Source organism: Mugil cephalus, chromosome 15 (genome assembly GCF_022458985.1).
Source record: "Mugil cephalus isolate CIBA_MC_2020 chromosome 15, CIBA_Mcephalus_1.1, whole genome shotgun sequence".
Taxonomy (NCBI): domain Eukaryota; kingdom Metazoa; phylum Chordata; class Actinopteri; order Mugiliformes; family Mugilidae; genus Mugil; species Mugil cephalus.
The window spans coordinates 21,441,002-21,462,569 of record NC_061784.1 but is presented as its reverse complement, the minus strand read 5'-3'; the positions used below and the strand labels follow the sequence as shown (position 1 = coordinate 21,462,569).

The 21,568-nt window shown below is 36.8% G+C and overlaps 1 protein-coding gene across 2 annotated transcripts in view; it reads right to left on the bottom strand.

The window, feature by feature from the left end:
• Positions 1 to 8,207: 8,207 nt before the first annotated feature.
• LOC125021335 overlaps positions 8,208 to 21,568 on the bottom strand; it is a 36,575-nt gene continuing 23,214 nt past the window's right edge. For both annotated transcript variants that reach the window (XR_007114324.1, XM_047607357.1), the window contains 3 exons: positions 19,305 to 19,362; positions 8,865 to 9,191; positions 8,208 to 8,644 (listed from right to left, as the gene is read on the bottom strand). Coding sequence is in view for 1 of the 2 variants with exons in the window: in XM_047607357.1 (XP_047463313.1) it covers positions 8,322 to 8,644; positions 8,865 to 9,191; positions 19,305 to 19,359 (705 nt within the window). In the remaining variant the exon portion in view is untranslated. The remainder of the gene's footprint in view (positions 8,645 to 8,864; positions 9,192 to 19,304; positions 19,363 to 21,568) is intronic.

The window sequence follows — 21,568 nt, the reverse complement described above, 5'->3', positions numbered from 1 at the left end:
CTGACAGCAGGGTCGTGTACTGTACCTATTCTATTTGTGTTGTGGTGTGTAGAGAATTGAGGAAGCGGTTATTTAGTTTCACTTATTCTCTACTGAGATACTTAACTGTCGATCTCATCTAGATTTACTTATCGTTCTTTAATGTCATACACTTTAATTTTAACAGTAGGTGACTGTGTGTGACATTTAGAAAAGACATTTTATGCATCTGATTTCAACACTTAACATTTATGATGAATAAATGTTCAAGGAGTCAGTGGCCTAATTTCATCTTAGAAAATCAACATGATTAATGTATTATTATCATGAATTATTCTCACAGACAAATGCAGAGAGAAGATATGTTTATAGTGTGTAGTGAATGTGAAGTTATTACTTCCAGCAGACGAGGGAAATGTGCCAGTGAGAGTATTATATTCCTTCTGTTATTTTCTATGGAGCATGGAAGTAGACTTTCTACACATTGTTTTCTACTTTAAAGTTAGTGTTTTATCATACAACAGTCTGCATGTCACTGACTCCAGCTTTCATGTGTTTCACTGTGTATTCTCTGAAGCCTAAAGTAGCTCCCATTAGAGGCTCATTAAATATGAAATTATTCTAATTATTAAAATGTTGCGTTGCACAGCTTTATCAGGCAGATCTGATACACTTCTTAATCAAGATAACGTCCACTATATGACGTCTGTCATGTGCTTCTATCAATATCTAGATGTAGATGGACTTTAAATATTAATAGAACATACTTTATTTTCAAGTCACGTTTTTACTCTATAGTCTGCATATCAAAGTTTGTTGGAGCAAACTAAAAGGAAGTATGTACTTGAAAACCCTAATGTGCGATGGTGTGTGTTAAAACCACAGCTTTTTCCACTCGGTGTCTGTCTCAGCCACAGTATGAGGCCAGTGTATATATTTAGCTGTAAAGACAAGGGTAAAAAGCCCAGAGGTGGGTATATTAAAACAAAAGAAAGCTACAGTAGATATGGTTGCAGTATCTTAGACTGGAGGGCCTTGTCTCAAATACCAAATATATGAAGTTACAGTTCAGCTGCCTCCATGTAATAGAATCAAACATGTCCTTTTGTCCATTGACTTCTCCTGATCAGTTTGATGGACAGCTGTTGTTGTTGTCATCCTGTATAACTTTACTGGCCAAATAAACCCCTTTTTTGTTCACCTTTCACACCTTTTGTGCTTGTGGCTTCTTGGGACTTGAGTTCACACACTTCAAGTTTCAGTTTTAACTCAGACTCTTTACTCTGCCTTCGTACTATCAAGCACATTAAAATGTGTCCAGAGTTTGCTCTGTTTTCTTTCACTAATTCACTAATACCCTTTCTAATGCATGTAACTCCTCCCCCAATCCTGTGAACACACAGACGCCATCATACATCTTGACCACTCATGTTTGGCTTTAACAGACAAAAAAAGACGAAAATAAATGAAGAAATAATCGTGTCCCAACGACATGAACCAGCTCAGGTCGTTCACTTCAAAGAGCTGAATCATCTGCATCACTAATGAGCGGTAGTAGAAGATGAGATGAGTTTTTGGCTCCATCATGTGGTCAAAAATGTTCCCTACAGGTCTTTTACAACTTAATCTTACAGAAGCTCCTTGGTAGTAACTAATAACACACACGTCCAGATGTCACCTAGGAGATGTGTTGAAGTGTAAAGCTAAAAGTCATCAATTTCCAAGGAGGATTCAAATGATTAGAATCAAAAGTAAATTAATAAACTACTCAGTGAATGAATTAATATGGCATTGAATGCATAAGAAACATGTCATTCATTGATTTAATTAATAGGATTCAAGGTTTATTATTCATCACATGTTTGGTGTACAGGTGCAGCAGCAGTGAAATGAAATGATGAACTAGAAATAAAAAATGACTGAAGAATGAAAATGTCAGTTATATAAATGTCAGATCATGTGCCATAGATTAACATAGATTAATGTTTTTGTTTTTATTTTCATTTACGTTTTTTAATCAGATCCCACAAACCTGTGAATCAGTTACGAGGTCAAGAGCTGACCCATACTCTCCAGCCTTCCTTCCATCTCAAGGCTACATTCTTCAGTCCCAGCACATTTCAAGTTGAATTGCAAGTAAACAATAGGAATTCAGTAAATTAATGAAAAGTATTAAATGAATAAGAAGATTTTTACATTAGAGTAATTTTGCTTTCATCTTAATGCTAAAAAAAAAACAAAAACAGAAACGCTAACAGGCCTTCAGCTCCTCCTCTCCGTTAGTAACTGATGGATAATTGTGCATCAGATCTGTCTCGCACGATAGCATTTTTTCTTTTTTAACTACAAAGTCTAATATAAAGACTTAACAAAGACCTGCTAATAATACTGCATGTCTCCAGTGTGTGTGAGACCTTGGTTTGTTTGAGAACTTTGTTTCAAAACTCAAAATTATATTTTATATCAGCTAATATAACTAATATGACACCATGACATGACCACGACTGAAGGAACAGCTACACATCATTTCAAAACTTTAATAATAATAATAATTCGTAAAATAACTTATTTTGGACCAAGTGCATAAATGTTTAAGTAGATTCTGCAACTTCATGTTCACTCTGACCATTTTTCCTAAATATGGACTAAATATTTACATACACGTAAAAATACAAACAGGTCGACATTTATTGTTTCTCAAACACATGATGTACAAAATTCATGGATATAATTTATGATGAATATGAGTTATTTACTAATTGAATCACAACACAGATTATGAAAATATTGATAATAAAATGAAATATAACTGAACATGTTACTGGGAGGTTAAAATCAAACCTATTATACACTGTTTGATAGTGAGTGGAAAAAAATGCTGCTAAATTATACATCAGTAACTTTTCTCTTCGTATCATTGCTGTTAATGTTTATACAGATGTAAGAAGGTATTTACACAACCATGGAAATAAATTGGCATTAAAACCTCATGTTAACTTCATGCTGTATAGTGGAGGTACAGTTTAAAAGTCCTGGTTTCACAAAGGCCCTTTCAAATATGTGTTTTCAGTCGACACTTGCTGCATATGAACTGTGGTTGTCGTCTTTTGGTTGGGTCTGTGAAGGTTCTCAGTCATCCAGGTCATGGTAATCTAAAAAGCACGGAATAAGGTCAGCTGGACTTGTAGGATTTCTTGAAGACGTTTCACCACTCATCCAAATTTATTTCTTCAGTTCTGATAAACTAGTGGGAAATCGAGGTTTGAATAGGAATAAACTCTAGGGGGACCCGAAACTTGCTTGACCGGAAACTGGGGTCACTATCTCCATAATGGCTGGTACTTACCTGTCCTTGAATGGGGCGAACTGTGTGCCTAGGCTACTTATCCTATGAATAGAGCTCTAATAAGGCTATTGTCAGTGGGAGCCTAGAGGCTCAAGGTGTGAATGGTGTTGAAACTTCTTGGGGACAGAAGTCAAAACTGAATTCTAAATAGATGGTAAATTAAATCTCAGTCCACCTCCTCTGTTTCGAGAAGGTTTTTCCACTTTGACATAGATGGCTTCCTTTACTCCTCTCTCAAACCATCTGTCCTCTCTGGCCAGGACTTTGACGTTGGTATCTTCAAAGGAGTGTCCTTTGTCCTTCAGGTGGAGGTGGACTGCTGAGTCGTTTCCTGATGAGCTCGCTCTCCTGTGTTGGGCCATGCGTTTGTGGATGGATTGTTTAGTTTCCCCAGTGTACAAGTCTGTCCATTCCTCACTACACTGAACAGCATACACTACACTACTCTGTTTTTGTCTGGGTGTTTTGTCTTTTGGACCAGTTTCTGTCTTAGTGTGTTGCCAGGTTTGAAATAAACTGGGATGCGGTGTTTTGCGAAAATTCTCAGTTTCTCTGATACACCAGCTTTTAGGGGATGGTGATGTTCTTCCTTCTGCTGTACTCCTCTTCCCTATCCTTCCTGGGATATCTTTTTGAGCCTTTAACAAAGGCCCAGTTGGGACATCCACATGTTTTGAGGACTTGTTTGATGTGTTGTCTCTCCTTGTCCTTGTCATCCTGTCTTGTGGGTACAGTCTGTGCTCGGTGCTGGAGGGTTCTGATGACTCCTAGTTTGTGTTCCAGAGGGTGATGTGAATCAAATAACAAATGCTGGTCTGTGTGAGTGGGTTTTCTATATACTTCGATGTTGAGGCTTCGGTCTTCTTCAACATGCCCCAAACAGTCTGTTTGGTGCATGTTGACTGTGGGTAACTGTGTGTGACTTCACATTTAGAAATACATTTTGCACATCTGATCTCAACACATTTATGTGATCATCTTACTTTAGTAGATTGTGGCGTATAAGTTCACATGAGTTGAGTGAATTTATTGAAGGTGGAACCAGCGTGTTTGTTGGTGTTAAATATGCCACTCATTTTGCAAAATGAATGTGTTAATTCCAGAACAATTGGAAGTATGTTTGTAATGTGATGTCACTCTGAATTGTCAGTGAATGTGAAAAAATGTCTGCAATTCGCAGTACGTTAATAGTGAGAGCAGATACGGACATGTGCCAGTGAATTCTTGTTATTTACAGAGGAGAATGGAAGTATGACACTTTGCACATGTTGTTTACTGATTTAAAGATACTGTTGTCACTGTTTGATAGTGTATTCTCTGAAGCCTTAAGTTGAACCCAACTAAAACAGACATTGGTACTACAGAGTAGATCTGTTAATACTGATGTTGTTATTGCTTGGTCTCCCTGTTATATGAACTGTTTGGCTCCACCATGTGGTCAGAAATGTTTCCTACAAGGCCTCCAGCTTGTATCTCTAGTTCTCTGGCAGTAGCTGTAAAGAACTCCAGACATCAGTCCAGAAGTGAATAACACTGCCCTTCTCGTTATTGTTGCTCCAACCAGTGGGTGGGTTATATATGTTATGGTATTTTGTAGGGGCTGACGATGAGTAGTTGATGATGTCACATATATAAGCATTGTAGAAAGTAATGCTTTTTAACAGTTAAATCTGTATTCTTGACCTGAATGCATATTGTAGCGTTTCACACAAATTAAGCTACAGGGACTTTTCTGTGAGGTAATTGAAGCTTGAACACGGTCGGCTGTCGGTCGTAGCATAACTTCAGTCACTTGCATGGTGCGTTCACTGACATCAAGGACAGAAAACTCACTCTACAGCCACAGCAACAACGTCAACTTATAGAACACAACAGAATTGATCATAAACTCATGCGGTAATTAATATTGTGCGCTGCAGAAATGCACAGCCTATAGCTGTCAGTGTTGTTGCTGTCACGTGATCAGCGATTAGTTGACTTCCTGCTTAAAGCGTCATTGCACAGCAGTAAAGTCGACTCAACTATGTGCCCTGCAACAGTGGATCAAGAGTGGTTTGAGGGACGCAGTTAATGTCCAAATCTTGGACTGTAAGCTCCACAGATCTGCAGCCATCTGTGGGTTGTGCTGGACAGATAAGTCCAATTCATGGAGGCCCCACCTCACAACTTAGGCTTCATTAATCTCCAAGTGATAGTTCAGGTGTCTTACAGGACTTTAAGGATCTGCTGCTAAAGTCTTGTGGCCAAAGACCAAAACACACCTTTAAAAGTCTAGTGAAGTCCTTGCCTCTACTGGTCAGGGTAGTTTAGGCTGTAAAGGTGGACCTATATAATATTAATTAAGTAGGCATCATGTTCTGACTGATATTTAGTCCCCTTTTGTCGTAATACCCACATCCAGAGAACGTGCTACAGGGTCAAGGGCATCCAAGCATCACTGATGCACATGTGGACTAAAAGTTGACCCATGTGGTCCACTGAAGCATTAACCTGATAAGCTTGATTGTCCATACTCGTACTTTACTTGTGCTTTTGATGTGAGTGCATCATCTTCATATAGTACTGAAATAAAAAGAGGCATTTACTAAGTGCCCTCTACATTATTGATTAGAATCAAGGTCCTTGTTTCTGTCAGAATAGTCTTGGTGAAGAGAGAAAGAACACTGAGACAATATTGACACCCAGAGGGGCTTGATGTTGTCTCGTTGGCCCCATCATGTGGCCAGTGATGCTTACTGCATTATTTACAATTCAATTATTCAACCTGTCAGTTATTCCAGATCGTTCCATCTTAACAATGAGCTGCTGTGTCTCCAGGGACAGTTACTAATCATAAACCTAGACTAATGGTGAGTTTAAACAGTGTTGTCCTTTCTTTTTATTTCATATTTGTTTACACTGGCAGTAAACACATCACTAGATTCATCCATTATGTACCAATTTCTTTATTAAACTTTGATTACAAATCGTACAATAAGCTACACATCATTTAAACACTTAACCAAAATACAACAAAAAGAATGAATTAGTAAGTACTTACTAATTAGTAAAATGCAAATGCAAGAATGTTTTACTAGATTTTGCCTTTTCCTGTTAATTTTGAATATTTTTTTCCTAAATATGGACAAAATATTTACATACGCATAAAAATACATAGAGGTCCACATTAATTGTTTCTCTGAAACATCATGTACAAAAATTCATGGATATAATTTATGTTAAACCACAACATGCATTATGGAAATATTGTTGAACTAATAATGAATTGAAACATAACTAAATACATCATTATACACTTTGTATTTGCTGTTAATGTTTATATAGATGTAAGAAGTTATTTACACAACCATGAAAATAAATTGCCATTAAAACCTCATGTTAACTTCATGCTGTATAGTGGAGGTTCAGTTTAAAAGTCCCTGGTTTCACAAAGGGCTTTTCAAATATGTGGTTTTAGTCGACACTCATTGCACATGAACTGTGGTTGTCGTCTTTCAGTTGTTGAAGACAACGGAATTTCTGAGCAGCAGGTGTGAGTTTGTTTTTTCTGTTTGTTGTCTTGTTTTTTTAGATGAATCAAGGAAGTGGTTATTTGCTAGCCACTACCTGTTCACAAAGACCTAATAATAAAAGTGTATATGTACTGTTTGAACAGTGGACCTGAGCTTTAAGACATTAAGAATTAGCAGTGATGCATCGTGGATGGATGCTGTGTAACTGTAGAAGATTTAATGTGTGTAATGTGAAATGTAGCATCACTTTCTAGTTGGCCTCTGATCTACTTTATATAGGTACACATTGATGTCACATGATTTAGCATCTCTGTAAAACTGGGTTGTAATTCATGTGGTCTTTAAGGTTACAACAATGAATGAAGACCAATTAGAGAACATTTTAAACTATGAGCCTAAGGTTAATGTTTGACTCTTCTTAAACTAGAGACCACCTTCACCTGTAAACACAGTAATAATGTTCAGTTTGTATTCATATCTAAGTCACATGAAAGGACCAGTGAGACTTTTTCGAATGTCCATTCTCTGATGAGTCACAACTGGTTTGGAGGCACAAGGGAGATCTGCACAATATTAGCGAGGTGGTCATAATGTTATGCCTGATTGGTGTACGTTTAACAAAGGTGAACAAACAAGGTGACTCATAATGGTCAGAAAAGATGTTTCAGGAGAAAATGAAGTTGGATTTTAAAGTCAGTTGCATCTTATGTATCTTGCAGCCGTCATCACTTTAAGATCTGAGTAGATTATCTCATCTTCAACGTCATCTGAAAGAAGTTGAAACAGTTTAAATGTGTCTTCCATAATCCATGTTTTAAACTGTCATACCACAGAATATTAACAACACTAATGAACTAACACCAGCATTATTTTCAAAAGTTCACTGTACGTATTTTGATAATCAGTAGAGCTTTTATTGCATCTCTCACCTTTACTAACGGTCACAGGGCTTGTTGTCTTATTTCTTGGTGTCTTGTTGCTCATTGTCTTGTTGAAACGTTTGATTCCAAGAATCACAGCCAAAAGGGGAAGTAGAGTGGCCACACTTGATATCAGAGCCACAGTCAAAGGAGAGAGATGAGAAGAGATGTTATCTAGAAAATACAAACATTAACACAGATTAGGAAAAAAACATATAAGTCGCACTGGTCTACAAGGTGCATTTATTTTTCAAACATTTAATCAATAGCCGGGTCTCATATAGGCTAATGGTCGAGGCTTTGTTTAAATGATATAGCCTACTACAGGCCAGGTAAAAAACAAACAAAAAAACAACTCCATCGCCTTGAGCAAACTGATGGACCACAGAACACGCTGTTAAAATACTCTGAATTGACTGGAGTGAAGCGCTACGGAGACAGAGACCCAGGTCACAGCGCAGCCAGGAGAACATCACATGAGGAAGATGAAGATTGTGGTCATAGCGTAGGCTATATTTTTGATATATAAGTCGCTTCTGAATATAGGTCGCATGGCCAGCTAAACTACGTGATGACATGACTAAGAGTCAGGAAAATACGGTACATACTTTCTGTCTGGAAAATGAATTTATTATCTTGACATTTTGTGAGATGGATGACTGTTTGTTCTCTGCTGACGTTGTTTTGAACATCACACATCAGGTTTCCTGTCATCTGACCGTATAAAGTGACGGTAACATCGTGTTTTTCTGTAGCTCCGCTGGGAATCAATAAGTTATTTTCCAAAGATAAAATGATCTCTGCTCCATCTCCCTCAGAGGAGCAGCTGACCTTCATCTGTTCTGGTGACAAACATGTCTGAGACACAGCTGGTTTAGACACAGGAGCTGGAAGATAAACATGATCAAAATCCACTGTCAGTTCTGAAAATCTTTACAGTATATATGTTTCAATGAATGCTTCAGTGAAACATTTAACTAATTTTCTCATCAAAACACAGTGATGATGAAATATGTACATATATAATATATGCAAATTGGCCCTTTAACCAGCTAATTTCCATTAAATTAGATGTGAATGAAACACAATTAGTTTTTTTTGTCTTACCTTGTATTTCTACATGGATGTTCATGTTATGCAGGAGTTCACCAGTAGTGGAATTGAATGTTTCCAGCAGGTAATCTCCAGAATCTTCCTTTGATGCCTCATTGAGCTTCAGTGTTCCATTGTTGAGAAATGACATTCTTTTGTCCTTTTTGCTATTGGTGTCTGTTAGGTCTGTATTATTGACTAACCTAAAAATCATATCACTATTCTTTTTCAAACTCATTTTTGTAGTTGAAGTTGGTAGGTGAAACATCAGCGGCTCTCCAAGTTTTCCAAAACACTGTTTGGTTGTTATAGTAGGTTTAGTTAAGTTGCATTCTACAGAACCTGATAGGAACAAAATACAAACAAAATACACATTAAAAACATTTTTGTGGTGTATATTTAGTATTTCATTTTAAAAGAGAAGGTAAAACAATGGTTGATGGTTTCCAGTTAAATGTGAGGATAATATGCAGCTTTCTACCACGACGGTAACTATACAGTAATTCACAGCCATAAGTTCACTCTGTGTATGTATTCAATCGATTTCTACCTGTTATCAGACATTTCCAGGAGAAAATCACTTCAACATGATCACTTCAACAAATCTTGAGTGAATGACTGAATAAACTCGACTACATTCCATCAAAAGTCTGAGCTTCAGCAATCATCCAGTCATAATAAATCATCATAACCTTCAATAGAACTTTTAATGCCTCAACATTTTAATATCCAGATATTAATATCAGTGCAAACTTAAAAGCTGAATTGTACCTTTTGAAAGAGCTGCAGTTGCCAGAGATGAGATGATCATGTAGATCCAAATCATTTTCTGCTGAGACAGAATCAGTTCATCATTCTAAAGTTGCATGGTGTCATATGTGGTTTCTGTAGTGGACTACCACGCAGAGCTTTATTTCAGTTAAACTAAACATGTCACAAAACAACGTAGATACAATTTAAAATACAAGACTTTTCATGCACAGCAGCGTTAGGATCAGCAAATGTAAAACGGTCACTCACCACATTTACAAAGCGATGTCTTCTTTGTAGATTATTATCTGGACACTAAGTTTCTCACTCACAACTAGTTGATGTGTTCTATTTTTGTTGTTTGCTTCTTCTGACAAGAGAATTGAAGAATGAGTCATTTACACTTAGCTAAATATACCGACGCACTAAACACATTTTTATGTACTTGTACTTTCACATGTACATTTAATGTGATGTTGAACAGAGGCTATTATCAAGTTTATTTCTTAATTTCAATGAGCTGCAGTCTGCAAGTTCCATGTGTTTTAGACAATAAAAAAATAAATAAAAAAATAAATATAAAATAAAAATGTGATAGGTTCAGATAAAGCTTTGTTGGACACACATCCAAAAACCAACAACAGACTGCAAGGCCTATTTAATATTATTCAGAGTGGTTATGGCGTATGTTTACAGGTAGATGGTAGATGTTTTTGAGGGCCAGTGGTTTCTGAAATGCTTGGCTTGTAATGTGCATTTAACATACAACAGTAGCTTTTCTGATGTATAGTTGCAGTAATATTAGTTGTTATACTTTGCTCGGGTTGAAAAATCTGTAATCTCTAAAACTGGTTAAAATGTGTCAGACTACAATGAGTTGTTTCCTTGTTTTTTAGATGAAATGTTAAATGACAGAGAGGGACTTGATTGTCAGACTAGTTTTCAAGGGCTCATTCCTTCTATGTTTTATTTCTCACATAACCAGAGACAATAGGTTTGTATTGTTTAGATGTACAGCCAGGCTCAAACTGCACTTTACACCACATTTGATTTGAGTTAGTGATTGATTCTGAACATGCAAATGATATGTATATAAGAACTAATAAAACAGAAATGATAATACAAAAAATGGACAGTCAATAAAATCTTTAAAAATATTAAATTAAATAAAAATGCAGCATTCACTAAACACAATGTCATATCACTGTTAAACTATAAAACCTTCAGGACAGGTTGTTGAGAACAATGTTTCTATATTTTTATAAATATTAATGATATTTACTAAATGTTACTAATAATTTGTCAAAGCCTCAGTTTGAACACAGATAATGAGTGAAAATTCAAAGCTAACATGTGTTAAGATTTTATTTCTAATCGTAATTGTTAAGTCATTTTTACATATCTGGTCATGATAAATGTCAGGATTTTACATTTTAAACTAATGAAATTCTACACTTTCTTCATTCTTTAAGTAAAGTAACTCACCTTCAGTATGAAGTCTTCTATGTCTCTTATCAACTGTCCTCTGACTTCTCCTCTGACAGCAGGGTCGTGTACTGTACCTACTCTATTTGTGTTGTGGTGTGTAGAGAATTGAGGAAGTGGTTATTTAGTTTCACTGAACTACGTCTGAGATACTTAACTGTCGATCTAATTTAGATTCACGTATTGTTCTATAATCTCATACACTTTATTTTTAACAGTAGGTGACTGTGTGTGACATTTAGAAAAGACATTTTATGCATCCGATCTCAACACTTAACATTTATGATGAATAAATATTCAAGGAGTCAGTGGCCTAATTTCATCTTAGAATTATTATTCATGAATTATGATTATTAATTATTCTCACAGACAAATGCAGAGAGAAGATATGTTTATAGTGTGTAGTGAATGTGAAGTTATTACTTCCAGCAGACGAGGGAAATGTGCCAGTGAGAGTATTATATTCTTTCTGTTATTTTCTATGGAGCATGGAAGTAGACTTTCTACACATTGTTTTCTAATTTAAAGTTAGTGTTTTATCATACAACAGTCTGCATGACACTGACTCCAGCTTTCATGTGTTTCATTGTGTATTCTCTGAAGCGTAAAGTAGCTCCCATTAGAGGCTCATTAAATATGAAATTATTCTAATTATTAAAATGTTGCGTTGCACAGCTTTATCAGGCAGATCTGATACACTTCTTAATCAAGATAACGTCCACTATATGACATCTGTCATGTGCTTCTATCAATATCTAGATGTAGATGGACTTTAAATATCAATAGAACATACTTTATTTTCAAGTCACGCTTTTACTCTATAGTCTGCATATCAAAGTTTGTTGGAGCAAACTAAAAGGAAGTATGTACTTGAAAACCCTAATGTGCGATGGTGTGTGTTAAAACCACAGCTTTTTCCACTCGGTGTCTGTCTCAGCCACAGTATGAGGCCAGTGTATATATTTAGCTGTAAAGACAAAGGGTTAAAGCCCAGAGGTGAGGATATTAAAACAAAAGAAAGCTACAGTAGATATGGTTGTTTTTCAGTTAGAATCGTTTAGTTTGTTATTTTGGTCTGGGTTCACCCTGACGTTGAATTGTGGTTCATGTATAACTTTACTGACCAAATAAACCCCTTTTTTGTTCACCTTTGACACCTTTTGTCCTTGTGGCTTCTTGGGACTTGAGTTCACACACTTCAAGTTTCAGTTTTAACTCAGACTCTTTACTCTGCCTTCGTACTATCAAGCACATTAAAATGTGTCCAGACTTTGCTCCGTTTTCTTTCACTAATTTACTAATACCCTTTCTAATGCATGTAACTCCTCCCTCCAACCCTGTGAACACACAGACACCATCATACATCTTGACCACTCATGTTTGGCTTTAACAGACAAAAAAAGATGAAAATAAATGAAGAAATAATCGTGTCCCAACGATGTGAACCAGCTCGGGTCGTTCACTTCAAAGAGCTGAATCATCTGCATTACTAATGAGCGGTAGTAGAAGATGAGATGAGTTTTTGGCTCCATCATGTGGTCAAAAATGTTCCCTACAGGTCTTTTACAGCTTAATCTTACAGAAGCTCCTTGGTAGTAACTAATAACACACACGTCCAGATGTCACCTAGGAGATGTGTTGAAGTGTAAAGCTAAAAGTCATCAATTTCCAAGGAGGATTTAAATGATTAGAATCAAAAGTAAAGGAATAAACTATTCAGTGAATGAATTGATATGGCATTGAATGCATAAGAAACATGTCATTCATTGATTTAATTAATAGGATTCCAGGTTTATTATTCATTACACATGTGGTGTACAGGTGCAGCAGCAGTGAAATGAAATGATGAACTAGAAATAAAATAATGAGTGAAGAAAGAAAATGTCAGTTATATAAATGTCAGATCATGTGCCACAGATTAACATAGATTAATGTTTTTGTTTTTATTTTCATTTACGTTTTTTCATCAGTTCCCACAAACCTGTGAATCTGTTACGAGGTCAAGAGCTGACCCATACGCTCCAGCCTTCCTTCCATCTCAAGGCTACATTCTTCAGTCCCAGCACATCTCAAGTTGAATTGTAAGTAGCGGGGCGGGAGGGCGATAGTCTGTATCTTCCCCTCCAATCACCTCGCTCCGTCTCCATCTTTCTCCATCTTTGCTCCGGCCAATCACCGTAGCCATTGTCCAAAATCGCGGTCCGCCATTTCTATCTTTCCGACGGCCAATCACAACGGCGCATCTCCAAAATTCAACCGGCCGGCCTTCACGCAGGCGCAGAAGACCTCTACTGTCATTTCAAATTTACCGCCTCGAATGATTGGAAAGACGTCCAACCTTCAGCTGTCTGTAACTACAAAAGGTAAATATGTGGCTAATATCATTGTATTCCGTCAGCTGTCTAGCTTGCTCGGTGTTAAGTTTTCATTCATCGCAAAACGTAAACATGCTCTTCTTTAATGTTGTATTAAATAAACTAGCGGGTAGCTAGGCAGATATTAATAATATATTAAAGAGAGAAATAACTATTAAAAGAAACGACCTTGACGTTGCATCGCGTCTGTAGTTTAAACTTGACCGTTTTCCTCCGGCAGCAACGTACGTTACTGTAACATCCGGTAACGTACAGTAACGCTCTATCACTGTAACTTACTTCTTATCAGTATCCCAGCATGACGTCAGAGTATGAGAGTATGTTCTTGTGTACTTTAAGCATAACATTATGAATGAAATCTGTAAAGTTTTTACTTCTGTTGTCACAAAAGTCTCGAATATGCACTGTTACCAGTTAATAATAAGCTACAGTAACGTTAGGCAGTAAATCTGTCTACTGTCTACATTGCTGCTACTGGTACGCTACTAGTAGATAATAAGCTAGTATTCACTTCTGTTGTCATAAATATATAATATGTAGGCTACTGCTGTTAGTTTATAATTAGCTGTTTGTTTGTGTGACTGTATGCAAGTAAGAACCTACAGTGTGCACAAATATCTGTGTATTAGTAAGTTACAAAAGTGTGCACATTGGTCATATTTGTGTCATGAGCAAATATTAGCTGTATTGGTATAAATATCATTTTCCTGTTAATAGCAGATGACTTCCAAACAAAAAAAAAACATAAGGCCATGGGAGAGGAGGAGTGGATATCAGGCGTTTGGCCTCTGAGGCAGTAAACAGACCAGCACCTCGGCAGAAGAAGTGGCATGATCTATGTCTGAAGGTAAACCTGGACAGGACAGAGTGATATGTGTATCATATTAAATGTAAAGCTATGACATATTTAAAGGGAACACCTTCTTATTCGCTGTCAAACATAGAGATTGATAAATGCCCAGTGCAGATGAGGGGACAGATGTCACTGTTTGGAGGTGCACCGAGCTGTAAATGTGGTTTTCATGTAAAGAACGTATCTGAAGTCTCTTATGATGTGCTGGTGTTGAATTCTGTTGTATTACAATTTTTTTTTTTATCTTGTCTGTGAACCTGTAGCCTTCCAGTTCGCTCCTTGTCTCAGTGCATCCAGGAACCTCATGTACAGTGGAACAGCAGCCAGGGCCTTCACCTGGTGAGACGCTACAGCCAGGACTCTACCTGCAGGTTCACCACCACCACCAAAGGATGGTTGTGATCAGCTAGTGGTGAACCTTGGCATCAGTAAGTAATGAGGATTTACTGGTGCTGATATTTACATTATTATTATTAGAATTATTATTAATATAACTCCAGCTTCCTCCCACCTCCAAACGCATGCTCGTTAGGCTGATTGGTGACTCTAAATTGACCCTCGGTGTGAGTGTGAGTGTGAATGGTTGTTTGTCTCTGCATTAGCCCTGTGATAGACTAGTGACCTGTCCAGGGTGTACCCCGCCTCTCGCCCGATGTCAGCTGGGATAGGCTCCAGCAACCCCCACGACCCTAGTGCAGGATTAAGTTATACGGAAGATGAGATGAAAGGAGATTATTAATATACTCAACTATAAAAAATGTCCCAGTTAAGGTCATTTTTTTCTTTTTGTCAGTTTACAAAGCCATGGTTTGGTGGCTCTCATGGTGCCATGTTAAAGCCAAACTTAAGTTTGGCTGGGAAGCATTCACTCATGTAAAGTAAAGAGAATGATACATAGATAGACTTTGATTTAATAAATACACTGGTACACTGTTATTGTTTTCATGTAGCAGTAACTATAGTGGGGCTTTCATGCTTTCATTCCATGTTTAATTGATTTGGTTTTATTGACGGCTGTGCCAATAATGATAGATTCATTCATTCATTAGCATCTACGGTCATCATATAATGTGAACTGTGCCTTCATTCCCTCAGACCTCTGATGTATCCAGCCCCATCACAAGCCCCACAAAAAGAAAAGTGTCACCACCTGGACACAGACTGTTTCTCCTGTGTCTCTTCCTCCTTCTCCTGTTCCTGTATCAAGCCCAGCTTCTTCCATTCTGCCCTCCACTGCTACAGCTGTAAGAACATACTCTACTACACAGGAGCTGCTCTTGAGTAGATTGTTATCATATCTCTGTATTTAACTTACCGTATTTTATTTTATTTTATTTTTATTAAGTGTTATCTGCAACCTCCTCCTGTGTCTCCCCAGGAACCCCCTCTGCCATTGCCTAAAAATGTGGGGATCGCACCTGTTTCAGACGCTGCTTGGCTGCCCACAAAGCTGCTAAAGACATTTCAGCAGCCCTGTGGAAAGACCAGTGTCTTTTCAAAGACCTGAAACTGTGGTATGATCCACCAGAGTCATCCCTCATATACCATCAGGTCCTCACTCCTGAGCTATTTTCCACCAGCGACTTCTCTCATGGAAAAAACATGATGTGACAGTCTTTGTCAATATGTATATAATGTAAATAATTTTAAAAGAAAAAAAGTCTTAATTTGCTGCTGTTCTATTTTGTTTTTTAACTTTAACACACGTGTTTGTGAGTGTGTGTGTGAAATTTGTAATAAATTTGTTACATTTCAGTGACTGTCTTAATTTTTTACTGTAAAATGCAAACTCACTCATAGAAAACGATAACATTGTTGCAGTACTTCATTCAGAAATATTAAAATGACTATAAAAGTACATTTAGGTACATGTGATAACACTTCGTAGTAGTCTCTGTTAAAGGCCTCATGTTCCAATGGTGGAATCGAACCGGCGACCTTTGGGTCAAGAGCCTCCTATGCTTTTCTGCAGTTAAGTGTCATGTTTGGTTAGATTTCTCAAATTAATAGACCAGAATATGTGTGCTTTTACTTGTGATGGACAGCAGAGACACAAATAACTACAGGCTCCTTCCATTTTTTCAAAATTTCCTCTCTTTTCCTTCTTTTCCTTCTTTTTCCTTCTTCCCCCTTCTTCCCCCTCTTCCTTCTTCTTCCCCCGCCTATCCAGACGATTGTTCCCCAGCTTTAGCGGTGGCTACACAGCACAAGACTGCATTTTTGCTGCATACACGCACAAAAAAAATGTCTTAGTTTCTTACTGACTAATATACGAAGGGACAGGAGGTTATCATGTCAGTGCCTTTGACATGACAGTAGGAATTCAGTAAATCAACGTAGTATTAAATGAATAAGAAGATTTTTACATTTGAGTAATTCTGCTTTCATCTGAACGCTAAAAAAAAACAAAAATAGAAACGCTAGCAGGCCTTCAGCTCCTCCTCTCCGTTAGTAACTGATGGATAATTGTGCATCAGATCTGTCTCGCACGATAGCATTTTGACTTTTTAACTACAAAGTTGAATATAAAGACTTAACAAAGACCTGGTAATAATACTGCATGTCTCCAGTGTGTGTGAGACCTTGGTTTGTTTGAGAACTTCGATTCAAAACTCAAAATTAGATTTATATCAGCTAATATAACTAATATACTACCATGACATGACCACGACTGAAGGAACAGCTACACATCATTTCAAAACTTTAATAATAATATTAATTTGTAAAATAACTTATTTTGGACCAAGTGCATAAATGTTTAAGTAGATTCTGCAGCTTCATGTTCACTCTGATCATTTTTCCTAAATATGGACTAAATATTTACATACACATAAAAACACAAACAGGTCGACATTTATTGGTTCTCAAATACATGATGTACAATATTCATATATATACTTTATACAATATATAGTATATAATTATGATGAACATGAGTTATTTACTAATCAAATCACAACACACATTAAATATTGATAATAAAATCAAATATAACTGAACATGTTACCGGGAGGTTAAAATCAAAACTATTATACACAGTTTGATAGTGAGTAGAAAAAAAATGCTGCTCAATTATACATCAATAATTTTTCTCTTCGTATCATTGCTGTTAATGTTTATACAGATGTAAGACGTTATTTACACAACCATGAAAATAAATTGCCATTGAAACCTCATGTTAACTTCATGCTGTATAGTGGAGGTACAGTTTAAAAGTCCCTGGTTTCACAAAGGCCCTTTCACATATGTGGTTTTAGTCGACACTTGCTGTATATGAACTGTGGTTGTCGTCTTTTGGTTGGTGAAGACAACAGAATTTCTGAGCAGCATGTGTGAGTCCTCTTGTCTTGTTTTTTGAGATGAATCAAGGAAGTGGTTATTTGCTAGCCACTACCTGTAAATGGTAAATGGTCTCGCTTTTATATAGCATCTTTTCTACATATTCTTCTACCTATATACCTGTTCTTAAAGTGCTATTAAAGTCATATAACCGTCTAATTTCTATTAACGTTTGGATACCTACCTGTGGTTAAGGGGGAGACTAAATCTTTTCAGCTGATCATGGAAACATCTCATTTGATGGCCAACGTTAAGATTAGGATTAGTGATTAAGGCTAAAGAGAGCTGCTGGATGAAGATGTAGGAATGGGGTCTTGTTCTTCTTCATTAGTCTGAGTAGGTGATTCATCTTCAGCTACATCTGACAGAAGTAAAAAGAGATCATTGAAAATATTTATGAAGAAAATGCAAAAATAATCAGTACATGAGTATAAGGCAGTGAGACATGAGAATGGGGAGTAGATTTATCTCTTACCATACTTAACCGTCATGGATCTTCTTGACTTCAAATATTTGCAACTGAGAAGAAGAAACAGAGACGAAAGGAGCAGAAGAGCAGCAGCACTTGCTCTCACAAGAGAGACGGGACAGTTATTACCTGAAAAATATGAATGGAAATCCAAATTAGGTACTGATATCACGTACATACAGTGGTTACATGATAATGAATGATTTCTTAGAATACTATGAATAATACCTGAACTGGAACAGCTTATGAGCTGGATGACTGTTTGTTCTCTGCTGACGTTGTTTTGAACATCACACATCAGGTTTCCTGTCATCTGACCGTTTAAACTGACGGTAATATTGTGTTTTTCTGCAGCTCCGCTGTGAATCAATAAGTTATTGTCCAAATATAAAATGATCTCTGCTCCATCTCCCTCAGAGGAGCAGCTGACCTTCATCTGTTCTGGTGACAAACATGTCTGAGACACAACTGGTTGAGACACAGGAGCTGGAAGATAAACATGATCAAAATCCACTGTCAACTCTGAAAATCTTTACAGTATATATGTTTCAATTAATGCTTCAGTGAAACATTTAACTCATTTTCTCATCAAAAACACAGTGATGATGAAATATGTACATATATAATATATGCAAATTGGCCCTTTAACCAGCTACATTCCATTAAATTAGATGTGAATGAAATACAATTCAATTGTTTTGTCTTACCTTGTATTTCTACATGTATGTTCATGTTATGCAGGAGTTCACCAGTAGTTGAATCATGTGTTTCCAGCAGGTAATCTCCAGAATCTTTCTTTGATGCCTCGTTGAGCTTCAATGTTCCATTCTTGAGAAATGATATTCTTATGTTCTTTTTGTTATTCCTATCCACTGCATCAAGATAATCAGGAAACCAAAAAATGACTCTCTTATTCTTTTTCAAAGTCCATTTTTTAGTTGAAGTCGGTAGGTGAAACATCATCTGTTATCAGACATTTCCAGGAGAAAATCACTTCAACATGATCACTTCAACAAATCTTGAGTGAATGACTGAATAAACTCGACTACATTCCATCAAAGGCCTGAGCTTCAGCAATCATCCAGTCATAATAAATCATGATAACCTTCAATAGAACTTTTAATGCCTCAACATTATTATATCCAGATATTAATATCAGTGCAAACTTAAAAGCTGAATTGTACCTTTTGAAAGAGCTGCCGTTGCCAGAGATGAGATGATCATGTAGATCCAAATCATTTTCTGCAGAGACAGAATCAGTTCATCATTCTAAAGTTGCATGGTGTCATATGTGGTTTCTGTAGTGGACTACCACGCAGAGCTTTATTTCAGTTAAACTACATATGTCACAAAACACTGTAGATACAATTTAAAATACAAGACTTTTCATGCACAGCAGCGTTAGCATCAGCAAATGTAAAACGGTCACTCACCACATTTACAAAGCGATGTCTTCTTTGTAGATTATCATCTGGGCGCTAAGTTTCTCACTCACAACTCGTTGATGTGTTCTATTTTTGTTGTTTGCTTCTTCTGAGAAGAGAATTGAAGAATGAGTCATTTACACTTAGCCAAATATACCGACGCACTAAACACATTTTTATGTACTCGTACTTTCACATGTACATCTAATGTGGCTTGTAATGTTCATTTAACATACAACAGTAGCTTTTCTGATGTATAGTTACAGTAATATTAGTTGTTATACTTTGCTCGGGTTGAAAAATCTGTAATCTCTAAAACTGGTTAAAATGTGTCAGACTACAATGAGTTGTTTCCTTGTTTTTTAGATGAAATGTTAAATGACAGAGAGAAACTTGATTGTCAGACTAGTTTTCAAGGGCTCGTTCCTTCTATGTTTTATTTCTCACATAAGCAGAGACAATAGGTTTGTATTGTTTAGATGTACAGCCAGGCTAAAACTGCACTTTACACCACATTTGATTTGAGTTAGTGATAGATTCCGAAAATGCAATTATATGTATATAATAACTAATAAAACAGAAATGATGATACAAAAAATTGACAGTCAATAAAATCTTTAAAAAAAATTAAATAAAATAAAAATGCAGCATTCACTAAACACAATGTCATATCACTGTATAGTGGAGGTACAGTTTAAAAGTCCCTGGTTTCTCAAAGGCCCTTTCAAATATGTGGTTTTAGTCAACACTCGCTGCATATGAACTGTGGTTGTTATCTTTTGGTTGGGTCTGTGAAGGTTCTCAGTCATCCAGGTCATGGTAATCTAAAAAGTGCTGAATAAGGTCAGCTGGACTTTTTTTTTTTTTGGATTTTGATATCCTATATTGATCCCCGATGGGAAATTCTGTCCTGCTGTTTGACCCATCCATTTGTTCACACCCAGTTATGTGTACCCCTCTGGTGGGTGCGCCCGGGGAGCATATTGGGGATCAAATATGCCATCCATTTTGCAAAATTAATATGTTAATTCCAGTTAACGTCGGTGGACATAGGCCATGCAGACAATTGGAAGTATGTTTGTAATGTGAAGTCACTGTGAATTGTCAGTGAATGTGAAAAAAAAGTCTGCAATTCGCAGTAAGTTAATAGTGAGAGCAGATGAGGGAAATGTGCCAGTGAATTCTTGTTATTTACAGAGGAGAATGGAAGTATGACACTTTGCACATGTTGTTTTCTGATTTAAAGATACTGTTGTCACTGTTTGACAACATGTGTTAAGTTGTCACTATCATATCCATAGTGTATTCTCTGAAGCCTTAAGTATAACCCAACTAAAACAGACATTGGTACTACAGAGTAGATCTGTTAATACTGATGTTGTTAATGCTGGGTCTCCCTGTTATATGAAGTGTTTGGCTCCACCATTGGTCAGAAATGTTTCCTACAAGGCCTCCAGCTTGTATCTCTAGTTCTCTGGTAGTAGCTGTAAAGAACTCCAGACATCAGTCCAGAAGTGAATAACACTGACTTTCTCGTTATTGTTACACCAGCCAATGGGTGGGTTATATATGTTATGGTATTTTGTAGGGGCTGACGTTGAGTAGCTGATGATATCACATATATAAGCTTTGTAGAAAGTAATGCTTTGTAACAGTTAAATCTATATTCTTGACCTAAATACATATTGTAGTGTTTCACACAAATTAAGCTACAGGGACTTTTCTGTGAGGTAATTGAAGCTTGAACACAGTCGGCTGTCGGTCGTAGCATAATTTCAGTCACTTGCATGGTGCGTTCACTGACATCAAGGACAGAAAACTCACTCTACAGCCACAGCAACAACGTCAACTAATAGAACACAACAGAACTGATCATAAACACATGCACTTATTAATATTGTGCACTGCAGAAATGCACAGCCTATAGCTGTCAGTGTTGTTGCTGTCACGTGATCAGTGACTAGTTGACTTCCTGCTTAAAGTGTCAGTGCACAGCAGTAAAGTCGACTCAACTTTGTGCCCTG